The sequence below is a fragment of the Rhamphochromis sp. 'chilingali' genome (assembly GCF_963969265.1).
Source record: "Rhamphochromis sp. 'chilingali' genome assembly, chromosome: 11".
Taxonomy (NCBI): Eukaryota; Metazoa; Chordata; class Actinopteri; order Cichliformes; family Cichlidae; genus Rhamphochromis; species Rhamphochromis sp. 'chilingali'.
The window spans coordinates 23,575,990-23,598,936 of NC_137938.1; the positions used below are offsets into that span (position 1 = coordinate 23,575,990).

A 22,947-nucleotide genomic window follows, 5' to 3' on the forward strand; every position below is an offset into this window, starting at 1 on the left:
TCTGATTCTCTTTAAGAACATGAGGCATGTGTTCCTAGTAACTAGGTGACTTTCTGTCCTTCAGGATATCAGTAAACAGCCAGTTGTCTTCCTGAGGTGGTGTTGGTATGGGGCGGAGCTCAGCGTTGTTAAGTGGAACAGTGAAGGACTGAGCAACTCCTTCAAATGGTGTAAACTGTAGGTTATTTTCCCAGTTAACTTGCATACAGGTGCTCTCCTCCTGAGAACACTGGTACGCCTGAAGCTGTGCGATGTTGTAGTGGTGGTAGCTGACTGAGGAGGGGATCTGCTTCTGGTTGATGTCTGTGCTTTGACAGAGTTTAAAGGTGTTAAATTGTTCCTCTTCTGTGTATGCACTTTGTCTCAGGGTCACTGAGCTCCTGTGGTTACCCTGGAAGTGGTCTGAGGTCACTCCCTGGTCTGCATATGCATATTCATACCTACACTCACCTTCACAGTGGAGATCATCCACTTCGGTAAAGTTATGTGACTGGTCTCCAAATATATCATCATCATCACCATGGCATGCACAAATGCTTTCAAAATATGCCTCTATGTCAGTGCAATCCCCTAAGTCATTATTGTCAATGGAAAATGGCTCCATTATGTCAGTCAGCTGACCCTCAGAGAAGTCGAAGTAGCTCTTCTGAGCCTGCGCGCAGCCCGCGAGGTCTGTGAACACTTGAACGGAGAAATCACAAGAGTCAAGAGACAATGGAGATAACTCTGGGGAGGAGGGGGAGATGTCCACATTTTGGCCAAGCTGAATGAAGTCATTTGTAGTTGACTCTGTGTCTTCTTGGTGGTTGTCGGCTGGCTTCGACTGACTCTCGTTGTTAAAATAAAATAGCTCCGCCCCGTGGAACAAGTCAGAACTTCTTGGGGAGCTAATAGGTTTAATTTCCACCGGTTTATGACCTCTGCTTCCCTTTTCCTGCCTCCTCTTGCTGTGTTTGTTCGCTGCAGCTCTGCAGGTGGAGGACTGCGATATGGAGTGATGTTTCCAAAGATGCCCTGATTCAGTCTGCTTCCTTTTTGTATTTACTTGACTTGAGGAAACACTGATAGACTTTGAGGCACCATCTACACCTGTTTGAAGGCTGTTTTTATCGGCATCCTGTGGACCACCACTTTGAGATGGATTACCTGACTGGTCAGGTGAATCTGGCTTGTGTGATGACAGAGAGGACATGCCTTTGTCCTCATCCTTAAAATAAAGAGCATATGCCAACCGCTGGTTTGCTGCTTCAATATCTGCAAATTTTCTGTTGATAAGAAAAAAAGTGAATGAAACAATGAATTGGGACAACAGTGGAAAACTATTTCATGCTATTTTGGCTCTGCTAAACAATTTGCCAGTGGATTTTTTTAAATTCTTCTTTAAAGGGTTAAAATCCAAAATACTGTCATTAATATTTCATATTTATAATTCAGGCTGAAGTAATTTTAAAAGACTGTGTCATGTAAAGTAGAAAGAAAATATTACTATATAATAGTTTTTGGGAAGGTGGCATATTTTGTTGTTAGGACCTCAAAAAAAAATCTGACACTGTAGAAAAAATAGAAATGCATGAAAATGAATGTCGCTGCTAATCGTTGGCCCATCTCAGGGCCTATTAAAAACAATGATGAAAGATACTAACCCCATGTTTGCCTACTGGTGGTGGTCAGAGGGCCCGGTGGCGCCAGTGTCTGGCAGCCTCGCCTCTGTCAGTGCAGCTGTGGCTACAATGTAGCTTGCCATCACCAGTGTGTGAATGTGTGTGTGAATGGGTGAATGACTGAATGTAGTGTAAAGCACTTTGGGGTCCTTAGGGACCAAGTAAAGCGCTATACAAATACAGGCCATTTGCCATTTTACTAAAAATCAATGGAGTTATGTAAACATACTGGCCTTCAAAAGCATAAAATCCCCAATCTATAATTAATATTCAATATTTACAGCTCAGGCTGAAGTATTTTTAAAAGAATAAGTGATTTAAAGTGGAAAAAAATATTATTACATAGTATTTTTACAGCAGTTTTGGGAAAGCTGCCATTTTTTGTTCTTAGGTTAAAAAGACTTTTTAAGTTAAGGATCCTCTAAGGCACAGGTGTCAAACTTAAAGGCCGGTGTCTTGAAATTTTTCTATGTATCCCTGCTGCAACACACCTGGACAAAATTGTAGATCATTATCAAAACTCTATGGAACGTAACTGCATGCTCAGGTGGCAATTCAGCTATTTTATTCATGTTACAGCTGTAAATGACCTCATTAATATTTTGTCAATATGGAGAGCAGACTTTATCACAGTAGATAATAATGTGTATGTGTTAGTCCCCATAGGGAAATTACTCCTCTGCATTTAACCCATTCACCCATTGAAGCAGTGGGCAGCCACCAATGCAGCGCCCGGGGAGCAGTGTGTAGGGATGGTACCTTGCTCAGGGGTACCTCAGGGTAGCTGTTCAGTGGAGTCGAACCCCCGACCCTCCGATCATGGGGCAACCACTCTACCTACTGAGCTATCCCTGCCCTTTTTTTTAAAAATAATAATGTAATTAATTAATTAATAATTAATAATGTAATGTAATGTAATGTAATAATGTAAATGTCTTTCTGAAAGCGCTGTAACTAAGTTTAAGAATATAATCCACCCACTGTTATCATCTTCAATGCCGTGTACCAACATAGAGCATTAACTGCTGTATAATGCCCTCCGCTATCTTACTTTAATTGGTCACATGACTAAAATGTGTCATCGTTTTCGAAAAGGCTCCAGGTTTGCTGTCCACACTGCGATGCAAAAACTGCATTTTCATATGTATCTGCCTTGGAGAGCGTTTTCAAAACGCTGCATTTTCCTTGACTGAAAACACCGTCACAGCGTGGATGGAAGGCCAAAACCGAGAGAAAAAGATGTGTTTTCAAACAAAAACATATTAGTATGGACATGGCCTTACATGGGCAGCATGTTGGTGCAGCAGTCAGGATTGTTGCCTACTGGTTCAAACCCACCGGCCAGGTGGGGCCTTTCTATGTTCTCCCTGTCCAGGTTTTCACCAAATTCCTCCCACAGTCCAAAGAAATGCAAGTTAGGTTAATTTGTGATCCTAAATTGAGTGTGAAGTGTTAGCTTCATGATAGACAGGCGACCTGTCCAGTTGTGTTTGCGCTGCGACAGCTGGAATAGGCTCTAGTCTCCCCACAATGCCTGAACTAAGGATGAAGTTGGATGGATGATACTCTTGAGTAACGCCATCAACAGCTCAGAATCATGCAGGCCAATCTTTCTACCGTTTCAAACAAATTATTCTCTAATCTCAGGCCTCAATAAAATCTATAAACATTTCTAGGATATTAAACTGAGAATGGTTTTTCACTGTTAGCATGTATGTGTAAGTTAAACTATGAATCTTATCCGGTTTGAAATGATAAAAATCCTTCAAATGTTTTCTTAAAAACATTTTTAGAAAGAAGTCAACTTTTGCCAGTGTTGTGAGAACCTTCCCTGCCAGCTTGTTTTTTGAAGTCACATATGTTAGATTTTTATCAAATTACTCTCCTAACCTTCAGTGTGTATTTTCAAAATACTATTCCTTTAAAAATGAAATGTTATCTACCCTCCATCCTTGTTTTTTTTTTATCATTTTAGGGGATTTAAGGAGTAATAAGTACACATTCATGTGAAAACCACGCAACACACTGAATGCTACATAGCAATGTTTTTTGTATTTTTCCCCCTCTCATCATCTGGGAGCTCGCATTTTCTTACGCTCAGTTTCACTGGCAGGAAAAGGCTGTTCTACATTTTACTGCAAGTGTTTCACTGATGGTCAAACACACCTCTGAATCACGTTGTGCAGGAAGCGACGGTGGTTGACCTGCCGCTTGGATGGTCGGTTCTTCTTGGGTTTCTGCAGGGTCCTCATCATGTGACCTGCTGCTGAAGTTACAAAGGTGTACAGGTCACGACCCCAGGGGACCCCTCGCTCCAACCCAGGCTCAAGACTCGCAGAGATAGACGGTCGCATGCCTGAGAAACATACATTTAGTGGAGATTTAGGAGAGTCAGGAGTCACTGACTTAAAGTGGAATAAACGTCCATTTATATAACATAAATGCTCCAGCAGAGTCTTCTTGAGTTTAAAGGATGGAGAGCAGAACAGATCCTGATCAGAGGAGCTCAGACAGGTGCTAACCATAAAGGTGCTGTATACCCGTAAGGCAGGCAGAGCTCTGAAAGTAATCAGAGTAATCTTGAACTGAATCCTGCATTTCCTGACAGACGAGAAACAATGACAGAAGGAGTAAATTTCTCTTGTACTTAAATAAAATATAATCTGCCTTCACTATATCTAAAAGTATTTATTCTGCACAGGAAAAAAATTATCTTATTATTTCTCAAAATTAATATTACTGTTCTGAGGAACTGTGACATGAGGAGTAAATGGTCTGGTACTTGCACCTTTCTACTCAATTTTAGGATTTTTTTATTAAGATTATATGACTTATCCATTATAGTCTTATTTACCCAACTAACACATACACACACATTCGTACAGCACTTTTATCTCTGCCTTTGTGTTTTCTAACATTTACACTCAGCGTCTTGCTCAAGGATACTTTGACATGTACACTGGAATAGCTGGGGATCGTTAAACCGACTTTCTGATTGGTAGACAACACACCCTACTGCCTGAGCCATGCCTTAAAAAGTCAAAAGTCTAAAAGCCTGGCTGCCACAAATTTTAACCCCAACTATAACGCAAAAAACAAAGAAATGTGCCGTCAGACTAATTGCAGTGCATCTGTAAAGCAATAGAAGGGGAGTTAAAAGTTCAACACTTCGCTGTGAATTTATGTTTAGTACAAGTAAAGTACCCAAAAGTGTACATAGTCAATTTCCACTAACTAGGAAATCACTATAAAGAAATCAAGCCCCAATTCTCATAAGATGAACATATAGGAAGTGATCAGGATGAATGATTATTAAAAAAATTAAATGATTAAATGATGAGAAAAGACAAACTGCAGGCAAAAATCACCGATTAAGCAATAAGTGTTTATATAAACCTGTTTGTAAAGGCTGTAACTCGTATTTATTATAACATAACAACAAAATGTCAAAAACGCTGTTACAGCTAATGTGTTGTACTGTGGAAACAGCAGATCTACATAACTTATAATTATATAAAAATATATAAAAATAACTGCAAAAGCCTGCTTACCGTTTTGTCTCCAGGTTTCTGTGTATCTCTCTACAAACTGCACTGAAGGCTGAGGAGGCGTGCTGCAGTAATTCAGCTGTTAATGCATGTGTGTGCATGTATTGTGGACCGATGTGTGCACAAATTAAGCTGAGTGACATCAGCGGTCAATGCAAATGCATTTTTCCCAGGCAGTCTTAAAGGAATCTGCTTTGACAAATTGATAACGGGAGAGGAAGTGAGACATGATGAGAGGGTCTGAAAAGAAAAGGGCAATTATCTGAGAAGTCAACCACTTGTAGAAGTGTGGGCACACGCCTCCATTGTGTGGCTTTCTGAAAGCAGCTTGTTAAATACTGCGAGACACTAACGCTTGAGTTCAGGGTTAACAAGCACTTAATTGACCAGTTTAAACTCTGGCCCTAATTATCACATTCTCAGTGGGAAGATCTAGGATGGTTGCTAGCTGCTTTTAATTGACCTTTACGATTCAAAAGGACACCTTCCAAGTTCAACATTTTGCATATCTATGGCAGCAGGTGTGTGGCTAGGCTTTATTTTATTTATTTATTTTACACAGATGTGAAAATACATTTAACTTTACAAAGTGATTTTAAGGTTACGATTATTAACTTTTCTCTTCTTTGCAGCTCACGTTATTGTTAATTTTCTAGATGTGAGCGCAACATGCAAATCCAACACAACACACAACAAAAATTCAAATAAGGAGTAGGAATTTGTCTGTCTACATTTGACATAGACAGTCAAGTTACTTTTTGGTATCTTTTACCTAAAAGTAACTTGGTAAAAAGTTGTCAACTTATTTCCCTTCCAGCCAAAAAACTGCCACATTCATTCTCAGAAATGAATTTCTTTTTTAGAGTCAGAATTGGTGTAAAGAACACGAAAGCATGGCTCCATCAAGCCTTTTATCAACAGTTTAGGATGGTCGTGATTGGGTTAAGGTGTGAGGAACTTCTTCAGCACACTATAGGCCTGTTAGTACCAATTAAGCATAATTTAAGCACCACATCTTACTTGAGCATTGTTGCTGGCGTGTCCATCTCTTTATAACCACAATGTGCCAATCTTCTGATAGACAACACACCATGTCACAAATTTCAAATCATCTCAAGCTGTTTTTTTTTTTCATAAATAGTTCACTGTACTCCAATGGCCTCCACAGTCACCAGAATTCAATCCAGTTGCAGTTCCTCACATTTGGAGTGAGGCAGAATGGGAGACCCTGCAGCAGCTGTGTGATGCTGTTGTGTCAATATGGACCAAAAGTTTTGAGTGTGAGGTTTGTTCCCAGCACCTTGTTGAATCTCTGACATAAAAAAATGAAGCAATTCTGATAGTAAAAGGCGTCCAACCTGCTTTTCCTGAGGTGTACCTAACAAATTACTTTTACTTTATATTACTCAAGTGAAATATCCACCCAGCTTCTTAATCTGTACTGACAAGTTTGCAGATCTTTTGGCTTTTCACTAAATAAACCAAGAAAATGTGTTTAAGCATGTTAAACAAAACACATTTTAACCAATGACCTTCAGAGCTAAACGAGCAAAAACATTCAATATATACTAATACAGCACAAGTAAAAGCAAAAATCACCCAATGCAGGTGAGATCCTGATATGCAGAGGCAAAATTTAGGAAAAATTAATGCAATGGAATCGTCTCATTTATGCTTTCATTTGGCTGTTGGGACACAGAGTAACTACTCGGAAGATGTCAGTGATTTTGTGAGAATGTTCACAGTAAAAACAAAACACATAAGTGAGAGGTGCAAATTCATTCACTTACTTCAAAAGAAGCCATAAAATCTTGAAAATTGCTTCTATCCGATTTCGGCGCCTTTTCAAAGCCAAGCGGTTAACTCAGAGAAGGGAATCGCTGCTGCAGGAGTGGCATCTATTTATAGTGACACTACATGTGCTTCGGGCCCAAGGGTGCACAGCTCTGGTGTGGTTACAAGGAATAGCGTGGTAAGTCATAGTGTGTTAGAGATTAGAGATTTTCTTACCAGGATTTGCTTACATAGTGACATTACACGATGAGTGCAATGAGTACATTCAACCGTCGTTATCAAATCTGCATGCACATACATTCAGCTGTTTAAGCTTTACAGCATGAGTTTGTTAGTGTGTGTTCAGTCAAGTCTCACGCTTCACATGTTGTGCTTTCTCACAGTCCTCTCCAGGGGGATGATAAGGCTTTATCACACATGCCCTGCAACAGGAGCAGAACTTTGACCCTGTGAGATCTCGTCACGTGTAGATTTGCCTCTGCTGATGATCGTCTTTGTCCAGAGAAATGTAGTTTGTGTCTTTTTGGCTTTGGGGAGACTCAGAAGAGTGTGAGAGGAGCAACTCTGAAAGGTAAGTCTGGATATTTTAGGGGATCACTAATCATAGCCTGGCCCTTATGCTGCTGAATTTCCTCACCCACTGTTTTTCAACCTTCAGTGAACGGCTTTCCTAACTAAGGCAAATGTCGAATGACTTCAGCTTTAATGCTCTCTCTTATCAGATTCCTCACTATGAAGTGGGTCTGGGCTGTGTTCAAAGCTCACCCGTACATCAGTAACATCCTGGGATACACAGCCCTGTTCGCCTCTGCTGACCTCGTACAGCAGAGCGTGCTGGGTGAGAAACCAGCAACAGGATCCACATCGGAGGATTTAGTAGGAGTCGACTGGCATCAGATGGCTCGAGTGGCGACCGTCGGTTTTTGTTTCCACGCCAACTTCAACTATCACTGGCTCAGAGGGCTGGAGAAGATGCTGCCAGGAGGCGGAGTAAAGGCAGTAACTGGGAAGGTGGTGGTGGACCAGCTGATTGCGGCTCCTCTCACCATCAGTGCCTTTTACATTGGTATGTGATTCTAGTTTTGACTTTTACAGCTATTTGTGAACCTCCAGCAGGAGCCTGTGATCAATACCTGATGGCTGTGCATCATACAAGTTTGACATCTAAAGATGGCAGAGCTTTTGGAAGACTGGTTCCTAGACTCTGAGTTTTTAAAAAGCAACTAAAAATGTATATTTTCTTTATGTCTTTATGTTTTTACCCCATTGGATGTGTCACAATTTGTAATATTTATCTTGAAAGGTACTATATATATATATATATATATATATATATATATATATATATATATATATATATATATATATATATATATATATATATATATATATATATTTTTTTTTTTATAAGTTTTTTGTGTAAAGAAAATCCCCATAATCTAAGACAGAGTTCAACCAGTCAGGCTTCAGATAGACATCTACATTGTTTTACTGTTTTATTGGATGTTTTTCACAGTCAGTATGAATCTGCTGACCATGCAACTGCACCATACCACTCTGAATTAATGGCAGCTATGTTCACTAGTCAACTTATTGGGTACAGGTCAGTAGTGAGTTGGGGTATCTATTGTCATAGTGTCAATTCAACAAGGTGCTGGAAACATTTCTCAGACATTTTGGTCCATATTGATACGATACCATCACACATGCTGCAAATTTTTCAGCTGCTCATCCATAATGAATCTCCCATTCCACTGCATCCCAAAGGTGTTTTATTGGAAGTCTGAGATCGCCATTTGAGTAATCTGTCATGGCCAAGAAATCAGTTTGAGATGATATGAGATTTGTGATATGTGTTATCCAGGAAGCAGCGATCAGAAGATGTGTACACTGTGGTTTTAAAAGAGTGGACAACACTCAGGCAGGCTGTGGTGTTTAAATGATGCTCAGTTGGTACTAACAGGCCCAAAATGTGCCAAGAAAGAATCCCATTGTTACATCACCACTACCCTGAACCGTTTACACAATCCTTTCCAAGATTTCATGTTGCTTATGCCAAATTCTGACCCAACTAACCAAATGTCTCAGCAGAACTCAAGACTCATTAGACCAGGCACTGATTTTCTAATCTTGTATTGTCTAATTTTAGTGGCCCATGTGAACTGTAGCCTCAGCTTTCTGTTGTTAGCTGGCAGGAATGACACCTAGTGTGCTCTTCTACTGCTGCTGCTTCAGAGATGCTTTAAGTCACTATGCCCTTCCTGCAGTTTGTCCATCCTTCCAAGACCACTGATATCAACAAGGCATTTTCACTCTGTGAACTGGATATTTTCCCTTTTCAAGACCATAGTCAGCAGGTGTTACTGTTAGCATGCTAATTGGACTCTTTGGTCTACTCGGGTTTTCATAACAGCCTTCACCTATGAAAAAAACACCTATTAGATCACTGTATATTGTATATAAACTTAATTCATCTAAAGAAGCCTCCTAATTCTAAGAATACTAATATAACCGTACTGATGGCATCAATTTTTTATTACTAAACATGACTACTTCTGCTCATTACTGTTGTATTATTACAAGCTTTGTCCTCAGTTATGGATTACATGTGGACAAATCTCAAATGTTCGCATACTCTACTGATCTGCACAAACATTTTAGGTTACATCAATACATCTGAATTAATCAAACGATTTACCTTATAGTTATTACCAAGTAACACAAATCTACCCATGAATAATTGGGTAAAGAAAAGTGAGTTTTTAATGACCGATTGAAAAACAAAATCTGTCTACATTGTAGGTTTGAGTTTACTTGAACACAAAGATGACCCACTTGAAGACTGGAGGCAGAAATTTTGGACATCTTACAAGGTACGTATAAAGTCATTGTCTGTCTTTATTAAACTTCATGATGGCGATATGTTCCCAGATCTCCTGTAATAATCTCTCTCTCTCTCCCACTCTGTAGACTGGGGTAGTATTTTGGTCAACAATGCAGGTTTGCTCAACTCTTCTCTGCACACACAGACTGAGAGAACTACACTGATGACAGGCTTTCACAATCATGATATCCATTTTTCTTCTTTCCCATCACCTCAGGCAGTGAACTTTGCATTCGTCCCCCCTGTGGCTCGGACGGTGTTTCTGGGTGGTGTCGCCCTGGTTTTCACAATCTTCCTGTGTCACCTCAGACAGCAGCGACACCATGAACAGGAAAGAACCTGAGACTCTCCTCGTCACATCGAAGGCTTTAGTAAACTAACTAAAAACACAATTCCAAAAAAGCTGGGACACTGTGAGTAAAATCTGAATGCAGTGATTTATATACATCAGAAACCCATAAACCCCAGCAGCTGGTCTGTTCCCAGATGTTTACAGGCTGCTGTTAAACAAAGACGCGATGCTACATTGTAGTAAATATGGACTTATCCCAACTTTTTTGAGATGTGTTTCTGCCATCAGATTCAAAATGAGCTAATATTTTTCTTTAAACGTCACATGATACATTGTTTCAGTTTTTGACATGTTTTGTTCTATTGTGAATCAGAATCAGAATACTTTATTCATCCCGAGGGAAATTAGGGGTTACAGCAGGCAGCACGCTAATGGCGCATGCGCACTCACAAAGGAACCTTCTGACCAACTTTACACAAACATCACATTGGGCAGACATGTCAGAAGGTAGGCTGATAGGAAAAAACAACGAAAATACACTACATGAGGTAAGAGGAGGAGAAAAAAAACTCCACTCAGACTGAGCTCCTAGTGGGAGAACAGTTTGATAAAAGAAAAAACACCTCAGCACAAAAGCACATGACTATCAATACACCATAGAAACACGAGACAAGCAACAGGGCGGGTAAAGGGTAAGAGAGAGCCGGCGTAGACAGCGCATCTGGTCCTGCAGCATCTGTGCTGGTCCAGTTGACTGCTATCATCCCCGGTAGGGCACAAGCATCGAAGGCGTTGGAAAGGGAGGGGGATGAGTGAGTGCTTATCAGTGTAAGTGTGTGTGTGTGCGTGTCCATAGTTTAGCTGAGACAGTGTCCTTCGGCCTATCAGGCTAAGTAAACAGTCCTCCAGCCAATCCAGGTGTCCTTCATGGGGCGGGAAGAATAGTCATCACACAGTCGTTATCAGGGAGTTGTTTTGGTGGGCTCCAGCCTTGGGCCTGCAGCTGGGGCCGTGGTGTCCAAATGTTGAATATTGTTGATTTCTCCTTTGTGAGCAGCTCGAATTCTAGCACTCCGAGGCTGGTCTCTCGATCTCCCGAATAAAAGGTTAAGAGGATCTGGTGAAATCATTTGATTTAAACAGACTAAGAGAATACTGCAACCAAATGCGAGGAAAAAAAATAAAATAATAGCTAAATAATAATAATAATAGCTAAAGCTACACTTTAGCTAGCAATGGCTCAGGGTCACTGTAGCCATTAATTTTACCTGAATCCTTTGCAAAAAATCTTTATAGATTTTGCATCATGGTACTGATCCAGAGTACTTCCCTTATTATTTATTCCTAGTGCTATAACAATAAAGTAATTAAAATAAAAAAAATAAAGCAAAAAATATAAAATAATGTACTTATGGGGATTCAATTTGTTTGACTATCCAGTCTATGCAGGCAGAAAGTTTGTTAAATGTTTAAACTCATTTTGCTGCTGTAAAATCAGCACTTTGTCATATTTGAAATATAAATCCATATTTTTTAAAGTGTTTTTTCAGAATATCATAATTATAATAATTCATAATTATGTAGATATGCATATATTTCACAAAAAAATATCTAATAAGTTCTCCAGAAAGGCAGGAAAAGCCCTTGAACTTACTTTAAAACTAAATATGTTCCCTAAACGGTGGACAGACTTAGATCCCTGACATCCTTACCCAGCCAGCTAGCAGCTGTGACCAGCATTACTTGTGCAGTTAATAAAAGGACAGCTAATATTAGTTGCGCTGGTGCACACACGGCACGCCCATTTGTTTCAATTCGACACCTCGCTCTGCAGTCAAGGGCGATCATTGGTTAATAGTAGTCATGTGACTGATGCAAGTCAGATCCTTTTATTTAGCAAAACTGTGATTAATAGTTAAATATTATTGTTGAGGGGCGCAGGCAAGACCCCACACGCACACACACATAAAATAAATAAACAAAGATTTAAAAATTGCCTCAAAAAAAAAAAGGGCAATTAGGGCACCAATCAGGAAAGGGGCAGGTGCTTTAAACTTCCTCCGTTTCATCCTCACTTCTCTCTTGGCTTTAGTTAGAAAAACCTGAGCAAACGCTCAGTCTTTAAAGAACTAGTTGTAGCAAAGCTGACAAGATGAAAAACAGGCACATTTCAGTCAATCGCATATTTTCCTTTCTCTCCCTCTCTGTCCTCCTCTCTCAGGTTCAAGGTTCTTTATTTGTCACATGCATAGCTATACAAGTATAACACACAGTGACATGTAGCCTGACACGCTCCTCGACATGTGCAAAAAAAATTGCACATATATATATATATATATATATATATATATATATATATATATATATATACATTGGGTGAATGTGCAGTAGTAGCAGCAAGCAGGTGAATTATGTACATTAATATGAATAGACATCTGACTATTTTACAGGATAGACAATATAAACATATTTAAAATTAAAGGAATTGAAATGTACATTGTGCCTTGGTTTAGTGTCTGGAAGAGTCCTGTCTCAGTCCTGTATCTTATACAAACCTTAAATGTTGTAGTGAATAAAAAAATAAATCAATTGAATACAGGCTGCTGTTGTGATTTGCTGTCATTGTAATCTGGAGCTTCACTGTTACAAACACTGAAGACAAATTCAAGCAGAAGATGAATAGAATTTTTAACAAACTAAAATAATTAAGTAGATCAGCTCCTTGGCCGCAACTCCCGATATACCAGCAGAGTGATTCAGAAAGTTAAAATGAACCGATTAAATCGTTAGATTTAAGCTACAATAACTAAGTTTTTTGTTTAAGATAATCGACTATGTGTACGTTAGCATATGCTACTTCCGGTGCGGAAACTCTTGTGAGAAGCTTTGTTTCCGGTCCAAAACAAGTTAAGCAAATGAATGAATCAAGCGGCGATTTACATTTCTACAGATGTCTTGGGCATTTACCCAATATATCTGTAAATGATGTTCATCGACTTGTCGATGTTTTTCCCCCGCCTCAGGGCAAAAGAGAAAAGGGATTCAAATGTTATATTTCTCAGCTGTCCCTCCTTTATCGCGGGTGTTAGGTTCTAAAAATAACCAGCGATAGGTGAAATCAAGTGGCCAATTTTATTTTTTGACAGTGCAAAACGTTTCGTGGACATCGTGGACATACAGTACTGCACTTCAGAGTCACACTGCTATCAATCGATGCAGCGATTCTGTACTGTACAGGAGAGACGTCCCGGAGGAGATCGTCTGCAGCGATCAGGACGCAGGACACAATGTGACGTAAAAAAAAAATAAGCATGCAAACTTGCACTAAAAAATCAGCGAAACAGCGAGGTGAAAGGTGAACCGCGTTATTAGCGAGGGACCACTGTAATTTTTAAGGTAAGTCACAACATACACTTCGTAAATACTAATGTATAGAAACCGTTACCAGCAATCATTCATTTTTTGTGTGGCTTTTTTTCAGGGTTTGTTAACGTGCTGTGTAGGTGTGTACTTGACTAACTGATCTCGACATTATGGGGGAAACATCTGGCTTGACTATTCTTCACCTGCAGTTTGAATGCTGAACATTTGTCTGGTTAAATCATAAGACCAGTCACTATACAGAGATGTGCTTCTGAATGTGGACGATGTGTCTTCTGCTGCAGTAATGCAGTTCTGCTTGTGTTGAGTGATGTAAACAACTGATCGATCTAAACTCTTTAATTTTTTATGACACAACAGTTGTGAGTGTTCCCACCTTCTCCTCTTTGTAACTTAACGCGAACTTTCCGTTTTCGAGTTTTGGACATGATTTTGGAGTATATCTTCGCAGTAGCGATTGACCGCAAGGTAAAGCTACCGGAAATGTACAACCCCACATCCGGTCTCAAACCAGGAAGTTAGCATTTTCTCGTGCACAGGGTCTATCGAATATATTTGGGGAAAGGGAAAGTGGAACGAAATTTTAAATACAAAACTGTGTGCTGTGTGTCGTTATTTATTTGTTTTTGAAGAGCAAAATAACTTGAGCCCTGTCAAAGGTCGTTGCCATGGACACGCGGTGGCAAACAGCTGAAAGCCTCGTTTAAACCTCCTTTGCTTGTCTCGTCAGTGTGTTTTCTTCCGTCAAAACCTAACAAGCTCTTCAACTGCAAACAGCAAGAGACTTTATTGAACGTTAAATTTCGTGTCTAGAAAGGATTTCTTTTGTTTAAGGTAAAGAAAAAAGTTAGTTTTTTTTTACAATGACCCAAAGGTTCAACTACCAAAGAAATCCACTAAACATTGGCGCTCCTCGCTGGGGTGGTCCGCTTTACAATGAGCTCAACGCCCTCCGAAGAGCAAACCAAGACCTCAGCGAGAGCGCATACATGCTGAGGAGACGTCTAAATGGTCTCTTGGAAGAAAGGCAACGCTACATCCACTGGGATCTTTTTGTAAAGTATAAAAACGAAACAGAGCAGAAATACAAGGAACTTGAAGAACGTTACAAAAAACTGGAAGCAGAAATGAAAACAGCGGAGGAGCAGAAGCAAGAAATGGAAAATCCAAAAGATGCAAGTGTAAAAGTGAAGCCAGACAAAGAGGCCCAGAGTCAGAAAGGTGTGGAGGAAATGCTGGAACACCAGCAGGAGTGTAAACACATGAAAGAGGAGCCTAAAGATGAGGAGGAACAATTGGAGCAACTTAAGAATAACTACAAAGTACTTCTGCAGAATTATACAAACTTGATGGAGTTGCATGGGCAGAGAAAATGTTGTGAGCAAGAGACAGACACTACAAAAGACCAGAAAAAGCAAGAGAAGCAAGAACAAATGGAAGTCGAAGAGAAAGAGAAGCAAGAAAAGAAGGAAAGAGGTAAATGGAGATTGTTTAGGAAGTTTTTTGCTGAAAGGGGCATTGAGGAGGCTGCTGAACTTCAAGATAGATACGAGACCTTCTGACCTCCTTTCACCACCTTCCTCTGTTACGACCCTCACCTGCAGACCCCATACATCCTTCTCCACACCCTCAACCTTCCTGCTTTCATCTCTTCACCTCCACTCACCCAGCCCCTCTCCTCCACCTGCAGGGAGGTATCCCGTGTTAATGTAATTAAAAGCATCATATAGAATTCTGCTCAGCATGTCTGTTTCTCTGTGTAAGTTACTTTGGTTGATTAACGTGAGTTTTTAGTTTGTCACATTAAAGAACAAAGTGGGAAAATACATTGTACAGATACACAAACAGTTTGGTTTAACTGTGTTTCTGTGTATAAAATGATCTCATCATGTTAATGTCTATTAATTTAATAACATTATATGTTCTACTTCACTTCCAACTTCACCAAAATATGAAATACTAAAGTTTATTTTCCGCTATTGAATCAAAACAAACGAAATTTTCACCATCAATAAATTTGGCTTATCTCAAATTTGCAGCTTACTAACTCAAACATCTGGGAATGTGTTTGAGATCATAACCTGTTGACTTCTGGGTGTTGTTGTTTTTTTTCTTTTTAAACATAGTATTTGAATGAATACTTAGTGTACACCACCACTTCCTTCGGTGCTCCCTGGGCATACACTGTGCGATTTTTTTTTTTTTTTTTGGCCCATTTTGAGCCGATTTTTCAGTCGTGCGACCGTTTTGGGCTGTTAATCCTCCAATATGCATAGATCAAACATCATTATCACAACAAGAACCACTTGAGAGATCAGCATAGAAAAGCGGGGTAGTAATAAAACGGCACTGTAAATGTCAAAACCCCCAGGCAGAGATCTGAGAGGAATAAAGAGGTCAGGGAGCAATAAAACATTAAAATTCAAATATGATGTCGCCTTTTTTACATTTTGGCGACACCCTGTGGCCTCAGCTTCATTTGCAGAATGCATGGTGTAGCGATGTAGCATGGAAAACGCAAGACACATTACCGGGTATGAATGCCTGGTAAAAACGAAGGCTATTATAATTTTAATAATGAGGTCACGTAAAATTTTCCACTTAACTAACCAAAACAATTTGTTCATATGCTAAATATAAATCATGCTCCTGTTGCTAAACCATTTCTGATACAAAATGTAATCTAAACAATTCATTTTTAAAGCTCTGTGATATAAAACTACTTTTTGGGTGAAATTCCGTGTTTATTTTCAAAATGCCTGATAAAAAAAATAATCCTTCTAGTATTTTACTCAATGTACTAATTTGCTTAAATACTTATAACTAAATTAAACCAAAAAGATGCGAAAAGGTGAACTCGAGAAATGCTCATTTTCTGTTTCTACCACTGGGGGCGCCATCCCATATCATCCGAGCTGTTGGGGCAGGAAACGCATGCTCTCTAACCAATCAGGCGCCTGAGATCTAAGCGCACAGCTTATCGCGAGACCTCGGGTCTTCCTTTTCCCTTTTCGCTCTGAGTCCAAGATGGTAGGTCCTGCTAACAGAATTTCTAAAACACGATAGTCAGACTATCCGCGGTCATCCTCTGAATTAAACCACCTGATGTTTTAGATGAAAACATTTACACGTTATAAACATACTTTATGTCCGAGTCGTGCTAAGATTTCGTGTGATTTGACTTTATAATTCACATTAGCCTATATTCTTGGGAGCCGACACCGGTGGTAGCTTTACGCCTTCAAGTTGAGAATAAGTCAGATTTACAATGGGTTAAAGATGCTATATATTATCACAGGTCACTGTTTATTTTTGTCCCAAATTTAACGTATGTGTCGTAAGATCAGAAGTTTCCTTATTTGACGCTATATGCATGTTTGCTATGCCGTTCAGAGTTAGCGGTTAGCTGCAGAGTGTCAACGTGTGTATCGGCCGCTGTTATGTGGATGAGTATGAGCTATGTAGTGTGTAATATCCCTCTTAAATGTATTCTATTTTGTTTTCGGTGTTATATATTTAATTTTAAAGATAAACAGTTGAGGGTTAGATGTATGAGGTGTTCTTGGTCAAGATTATGTTTTTCTTACCTGATTAATATATGAATCTGCTTCTAATCAATTTTCCAGGGAGTCGACATCAGGCACAACAAGGACCGTAAGGTGCACAGGAAGGAGCCAAAGAGCCAGGATATCTATCTGAGGCTCCTGGTCAAGGTAAGATTAATTTCTAGGTGTGTGAAGTTTGAAATGGTAGCTTGTGCATTTTAACTATTGAACAGTCTGAAACCCGTAATCCTGACATTCCTGGTGTTTTGCCTTTAACAGTTGTACAGGTTCTTGGCCCGCCGCTCCAATGCTCCCTTCAACAGGGTCGTCCTGAGGAGGCTGTTCATGAGCAGAACCAACAGGCCTCCCATTGCTGTCTCCCGCCTGGTAGGTCTTTCTTCCTCTCACTTTGATTTTCACACATGTATCCTCCTGTTTGCTTTTACTATGGTGTCCAGGTTAATTGGTTAGTCTTCAGCATCCCTGGCCTAATGTACCGAACTGTGCAGTGAACCTAAAATAAAGCTGGAAGAGGGCTATCAGGGCTTCTCTAAGGTTTCTTCTTATGAGAGATGCACTAATTGCAGTTTACTGATTCAGATTTCCAATTTTTTGAGTGTATTTCCTTTCTAAGGACTACAATTGACAGCATATACTAACAAAATGAATTCTTTAAGGAAGAAGTTACTCTTATAATAAAAGAGGCTCACTTTACAGTTTCGCCCAAGCTGCAGAAAGTTACAGGATCTCTCGTTTAAACAAATGAAACAATGGATGGAAAGAGGTAGAAAAATTTAATGGAAAATGAGTTGCTGTATGCCTACTGTTACCTGACAGATTTGATCACATCAATCAAAGCAGGTTCAGCAGATTTGTGTAAGAAGACAAATGCCGGATACTGGAATAATAATGTTGCTCATTGCCATAATTTTCCTCTTAACTGCTTTGACCCTTTTGCGCATACTGAAGCTGCTGACTGGTGGCTGTCTCTGAGCTTTGGATTGCTTTAGTTCTAGATGCTTTACGTTTGAGTTTCTTTAAAATGTCTGTGTTTAGGTTTTGATTAGATTTGGTTTTCCTGGTATGAACATTCCTGACATAAGTGGACAACTTGTTGTTTTCGCTCAGTGTGAAACCCACACTCGCAGTATGTCCGGTATAGCTGTGAGTGTGTGAGTGCAACTTCTTTTCTGCAGCACCGTGCATGTGTTGCGCATTCATGAAATGGTAAGCTTCGTGGTAATGGTAAATCGGTCATGTAGGAGGCTGGTTGTTGGAACCAGAATGTTGGAAAGTTGGCTGATTGTGCGCCCTGGATCGGTGCATCTCTGCTACTCTTTCAATTTAGTTTTTAATGCGTCTTTAGAGATTCTGTAAAACAAATGACTGGATTTTTATTTTAGTACTCCCTGTTATCAGTTCTATAATCACACATTGATTTGCCTCAATTTCTTCTTCTTTTTTGTTTGTTTATTTTTTTCCCCTAGATCCGTAAGATGAAGCTTCCCGGCCGTGAGAACAAAATCGCTGTCGTCGTGGGAACAGTCACTGATGATGTCAGGATTCAGGATATCCCCAAGCTCAAGGTAGGTCTTACATTTAAGAAAAAACAGTTCAACTTCACTCCCACCCCCACCAGAAAATACATTTACTAACTGCTTCTTCAACATTGTAAAGGTGGCTTAAAAAAAAAAAATCTCAAATCAGACCTCACCTCTTGCTTGCTGTCCCACAGATTTGTGCTCTGAGGGTGACTGATGGTGCCCGCCGTAGGATCCTGAAGGCAGGAGGTCAGGTGATGACCTTCGACCAGCTGGCTTTGGCTTCTCCCAAAGGACAAGGCACGGTGCTGCTGTCAGGTAACTGAACATATTGAGTTGGAGATCCTATTTTTGAAACGAGCTGTTTCCACCAGATGCCCTAGAAACTGGCCAATAAGGAAGATGTACCAGATAACAGCTTAAGTGTGCAGTTTGCTGAAGCTGTAGTGGTTGAGCTTCATTGGCTATTTGGAGGCTAAGAACACACTGCAATAGATGAGGATTGTACATCAAACAACTATGTATTTTTCTGCTTTCAATGGCAGTCAATATCTTACTTCTGCACAAGAGAACACTGTCTTAGCCTATCTGAAACCACATAAGATTTTTTCACCTGACTTTTTTTTGAGGGAATGTTCAGTCATTATTGTCATTAGAGATAACCAAGCATTAAAATATACTCATTTAAATATTGGTACAACCAAAAAATTGGCAAATAACACCAATAATCACATGCAATAAGAACTGATGACTGGGTTGAAGTTCAGTATTTTTCCAGAGCAGATTGCTTGTTTCTAATTTTTTATTTTTTTTTTAATTGTTTGAGAATGTTAAGTTTTTATTAGTTTCTGTGTTAGCTTTATACTTGATTATTAGGTGGATATTGTATGCTCAAGGTACAATATTTAGAATAATCATTAACAGGTTTTAAGTAGTAGAATTGAAACTGGTAGAATCACAGTCTTGAAGACATCCAAAGTCTCGTTAGGCAAGCTGTGATTACACAGTTCACCAAACCAACGAATACTAAAACTAAGGACGTGTCCTCTTGTTATTTTATTACAGTTTTCTAACTTCAAACAATCACGTTAGTTCAGTTCACATGTAAATATTTAGTTTAGCTTAGGTAATTACATACTATAATGTTGCAGCATTGTGTTAAACATTTGTCATCTGCTTTTTTTTCTTCCTCAAATAGCCTCGATAATTACATTAAATAAGTGCAAATATTAGATTTTAGGGTCTGTTACACTCTTAAGGCTTTCACGGTCTTCTTGTTCCTTCAGGTGTTTAGTATATTTGGTAAGGATCTATCAGTGTGATATTTGACTCCTGATTCAAACAGCTTTATCTCGTATTGGCGGATCGATTCATTTGTGATTAATTTGTCACACCTCAGCACTGTTTGGTGCAGGTGGAGATAGCATAGCATGTAGGAAGCAAACAGCAGTTAGGACATCATATTCAGCATCAGCAGACATCTGAGGTCGGAGCATTATAACTTCAAAAAACTTGCAGTGGTGCTTCCCTAATATTTACAAATCTGGTCCGTACTAAAATGTGATTCTTGCACTTAAATGGTAAATGGACTGCATTTGTATAGAAGCTTTACTAGTCCCTAAGGACCCCAAAACGCTTTACACATTCAGTCACCCACCCATTCACACACTGGTGATGGGGCGCATTGACAGAGGCGAGGCTGCCGGACACTGGCGCCACTGGGCCCTCTGACCACCACCAGTAGGCAACGGGTGAAGTGTCTTTCCCAAGGACACAACGACCGAGACTGTCGGATCCAGGGCTCGAACCGGCAACCTTCCAATTACAAGACGAACTGCCAATTCTTGAGCCATATCGCCCCTCAGCCACGATCGTGATTCTTGCACTTAATTTAATATCTGACATAAGGAAAAGGAAACAAATTATATACTTATTATTATTATTATTATTATACAAATTATATATATTTTTTAAAAGAATACTTGAACTAAATCCGAGTTGGAGTGATGTTTGATTGGAACTGGGTCCGGGTCTCCCATCAGTTATGACTTGTGTGTGTGTGTGTGTGTGTGTGTGTGTGTGTGTGTGTGTGTGTGTGTGTGTGTGTGTGTGTGTGTGTGTGTGTATATTTTAACCTTTAATATCGTCTTTTCCTCCAGGACCTCGTAAAGCCAGAGAGGTTTACAGGCACTTTGGAAAGGCTCCTGGAACCCCTCACAGCCACACCAAGTAAGTGTACATCTGATGTGAAGTTGCTGTTGTAAAAAAACTACTTAGCCTTAGGGCTGTTCGATATAACAATATATATCGGATGACGATATAAAAACATCTATCGTTTCATTTTACGCTGTCATTTGTTTCGTGGTATCGCAAAATAAACTGTTTACTGCAATATTTTTTTCATCGTTTTGATGGTCACTGTAGTGGCTATATTAATTTCTTAAAGTTCTCTCTTATATAACCACACTACAGACGGACGAGCGCCTCTTTTTAGTTGTCGTTAGCAACAACGACCATCGCGTATCCGCTTGTTTATTTTCCACATAAACCTTTCACAATAAAGCTCAAGATCCTGTTGAGACTCTTCAAAATAAACTGAATCACGTGAAAGAGTATGCAGTGTTTACGGATGAGAAGCAAAAAATAGCCGTCAGGTGCTAAAAAATAAACCTTAGACTCAAACGTTAGAACAGGCTTTTCCCTGCAGCACGCCGTGTAATAAATACTCACAAAGAAAACGGCGGCCGTTACAACTTATGACTGAAAATGTGTAGTTTCATGCATCGGTTAAAACAATGGACTCCAGGTACATGGCGCCCAGCTGGAAACACTTCACGAGTCGAGCTGCCAGAGATTCACAGAATTTACAGAAAATGTTAAAATTTTGTGATTTATATCGTTATCGGATGATAGATGTTTTATATCAGGATATGAGATTTTGGTCATATCGCACAGCCCTACTTAGCCTTTAACTAAAGCTGGTTATGTGCATGTACTCAGGACTGCGTTGAGAGAATCAGGGAGACCATTGTCCACACTTGCCTTAACTTGCCCTTTCTTGTCTGTAGCACACATAAGGAGATTATAAGCCTCATAGTTCTCTAAGCACTAATCAATGTTTAGTTTTAGCAGGAAGTGACATATTCAGAATGTCTGGACACAGTTTTGTGCTCTTGTGGTTAAGTTTTTGATGGTCATCATACTCACACAGCTGTGAGAAGCGCTTCCAATGCATGTTTGAAAACTGCTCAAGGGATTCTCAGTAGTCCACTGTTGCTTCATGCTTTAAATGCCCAGGAGTCCACAAAGGCCAGAATTAAATGATTTCCTTATTCTGGCATGCTTTTTTTTTTTTTTTTTTTTTTTTTTTTTTAAAGGGTTTACATTCAGACTTAGTAAATACACGTCCAGCTGTTTCTTGGGCTCGTCTCCTAGGACGAGATTACAAAAGTGAATTAGAAATCTCCACCCTATTAAAAGCATGATTGAAGTGGTAACCACTTCAGTCATAATTAGTAAATAAATCTTACAGGTGGTAGACATGGTACATATCTCTTGATTTAATCAGTGTTTGATGTTTTTAAATACAATAGTTTTAAGGTTTGAGGAGTTCAGAGGTGGTGTTGGTTGTCAGTGTAGAACAATGTCTTTCACACATGTTAATAATGATGTTATAAAAAGACTCTTGAGCTAAATCAGAAGACACTTCTAAAGTACTTTACATGTTGATGAAACCTACCTTTAACAAGTAAAGACATGTGAGGCTGATGTAAGGTAATGATGAATTGATGGAAATGTGTTCCCAAACAAAATAAATTCCAGCACTTTGTCCCAAACAAATGAAGCTCTTAGGATGATGTATGATCCATCAACATAGCTGGATTGTGACTCACAGGATGATGTAAAGGCCCAGCCATGAAAGGCTTCATTCAAATACCTGCTTCGGTCTTTTCCCACTGGAAAAATAAGAGATTGATTTTTACCACTGACATTGAGTTCAAGGGACAAATGGAACTTAATCTTATGTGTTAGATATGCTAAATTTAAACCCTTTTGTGTCTTTCTCCAGGCCCTACGTCCGCTCCAAGGGCAGGAAGTTCGAGAGAGCCCGTGGTCGCAGAGCCAGCTGCGGCTACAAGAACTAATGCGTTTTTGTTTTCACTCTGCTACCAATAAAAGGCTGGTTGTACAAAATGTCTTCTGTGTTTTTGTTTGCCTGCTTGCTCTTCGCAAAATACACCCTTCATTGTTAATATGGTGGAGCTCGTGTTAAAGCACCAGCCATGCTGGAAGACAAGAAT

The 22,947-nt window shown here is 39.6% G+C and overlaps 2 protein-coding genes across 3 annotated transcripts; both read left to right on the forward strand.

Moving 5' to 3' along the window:
* The first annotated feature begins 6,421 nt into the window (after window positions 1-6,421).
* On the forward strand, window positions 6,422-12,658 carry LOC308405953 (mpv17-like protein). Of its 2 annotated transcripts, none has more exons than XM_080896767.1 (6): window positions 6,422-6,494; window positions 7,387-7,574; window positions 7,726-8,069; window positions 9,806-9,876; window positions 9,974-10,003; window positions 10,105-12,658. In XM_080896767.1, exons 3-6 carry the CDS (start codon window positions 7,736-7,738, stop codon window positions 10,228-10,230), a joined length of 561 nt encoding a protein of 186 aa, XP_080752893.1. In that variant the 5' UTR covers window positions 6,422-6,494; window positions 7,387-7,574; window positions 7,726-7,735; the 3' UTR covers window positions 10,231-12,658. The 2 variants fall into 2 exon arrangements, with proteins under 2 accessions (XP_080752893.1, XP_080752892.1); XM_080896766.1 differs by lacking the exon at window positions 6,422-6,494 and adding an exon at window positions 7,135-7,181.
* Window positions 12,659-16,525: 3,867 nt separating this feature from the next.
* On the forward strand, window positions 16,526-22,840 carry rpl18 (ribosomal protein L18). Its single transcript, XM_080895334.1, has 7 exons — window positions 16,526-16,590; window positions 17,187-17,273; window positions 17,385-17,492; window positions 18,593-18,691; window positions 18,841-18,964; window positions 20,806-20,875; window positions 22,716-22,840. Exons 1-7 carry the CDS (start codon window positions 16,588-16,590, stop codon window positions 22,789-22,791), a joined length of 567 nt encoding a protein of 188 aa, XP_080751460.1. The 5' UTR covers window positions 16,526-16,587; the 3' UTR covers window positions 22,792-22,840.
* The last annotated feature ends 107 nt before the right edge of the window (window positions 22,841-22,947 follow it).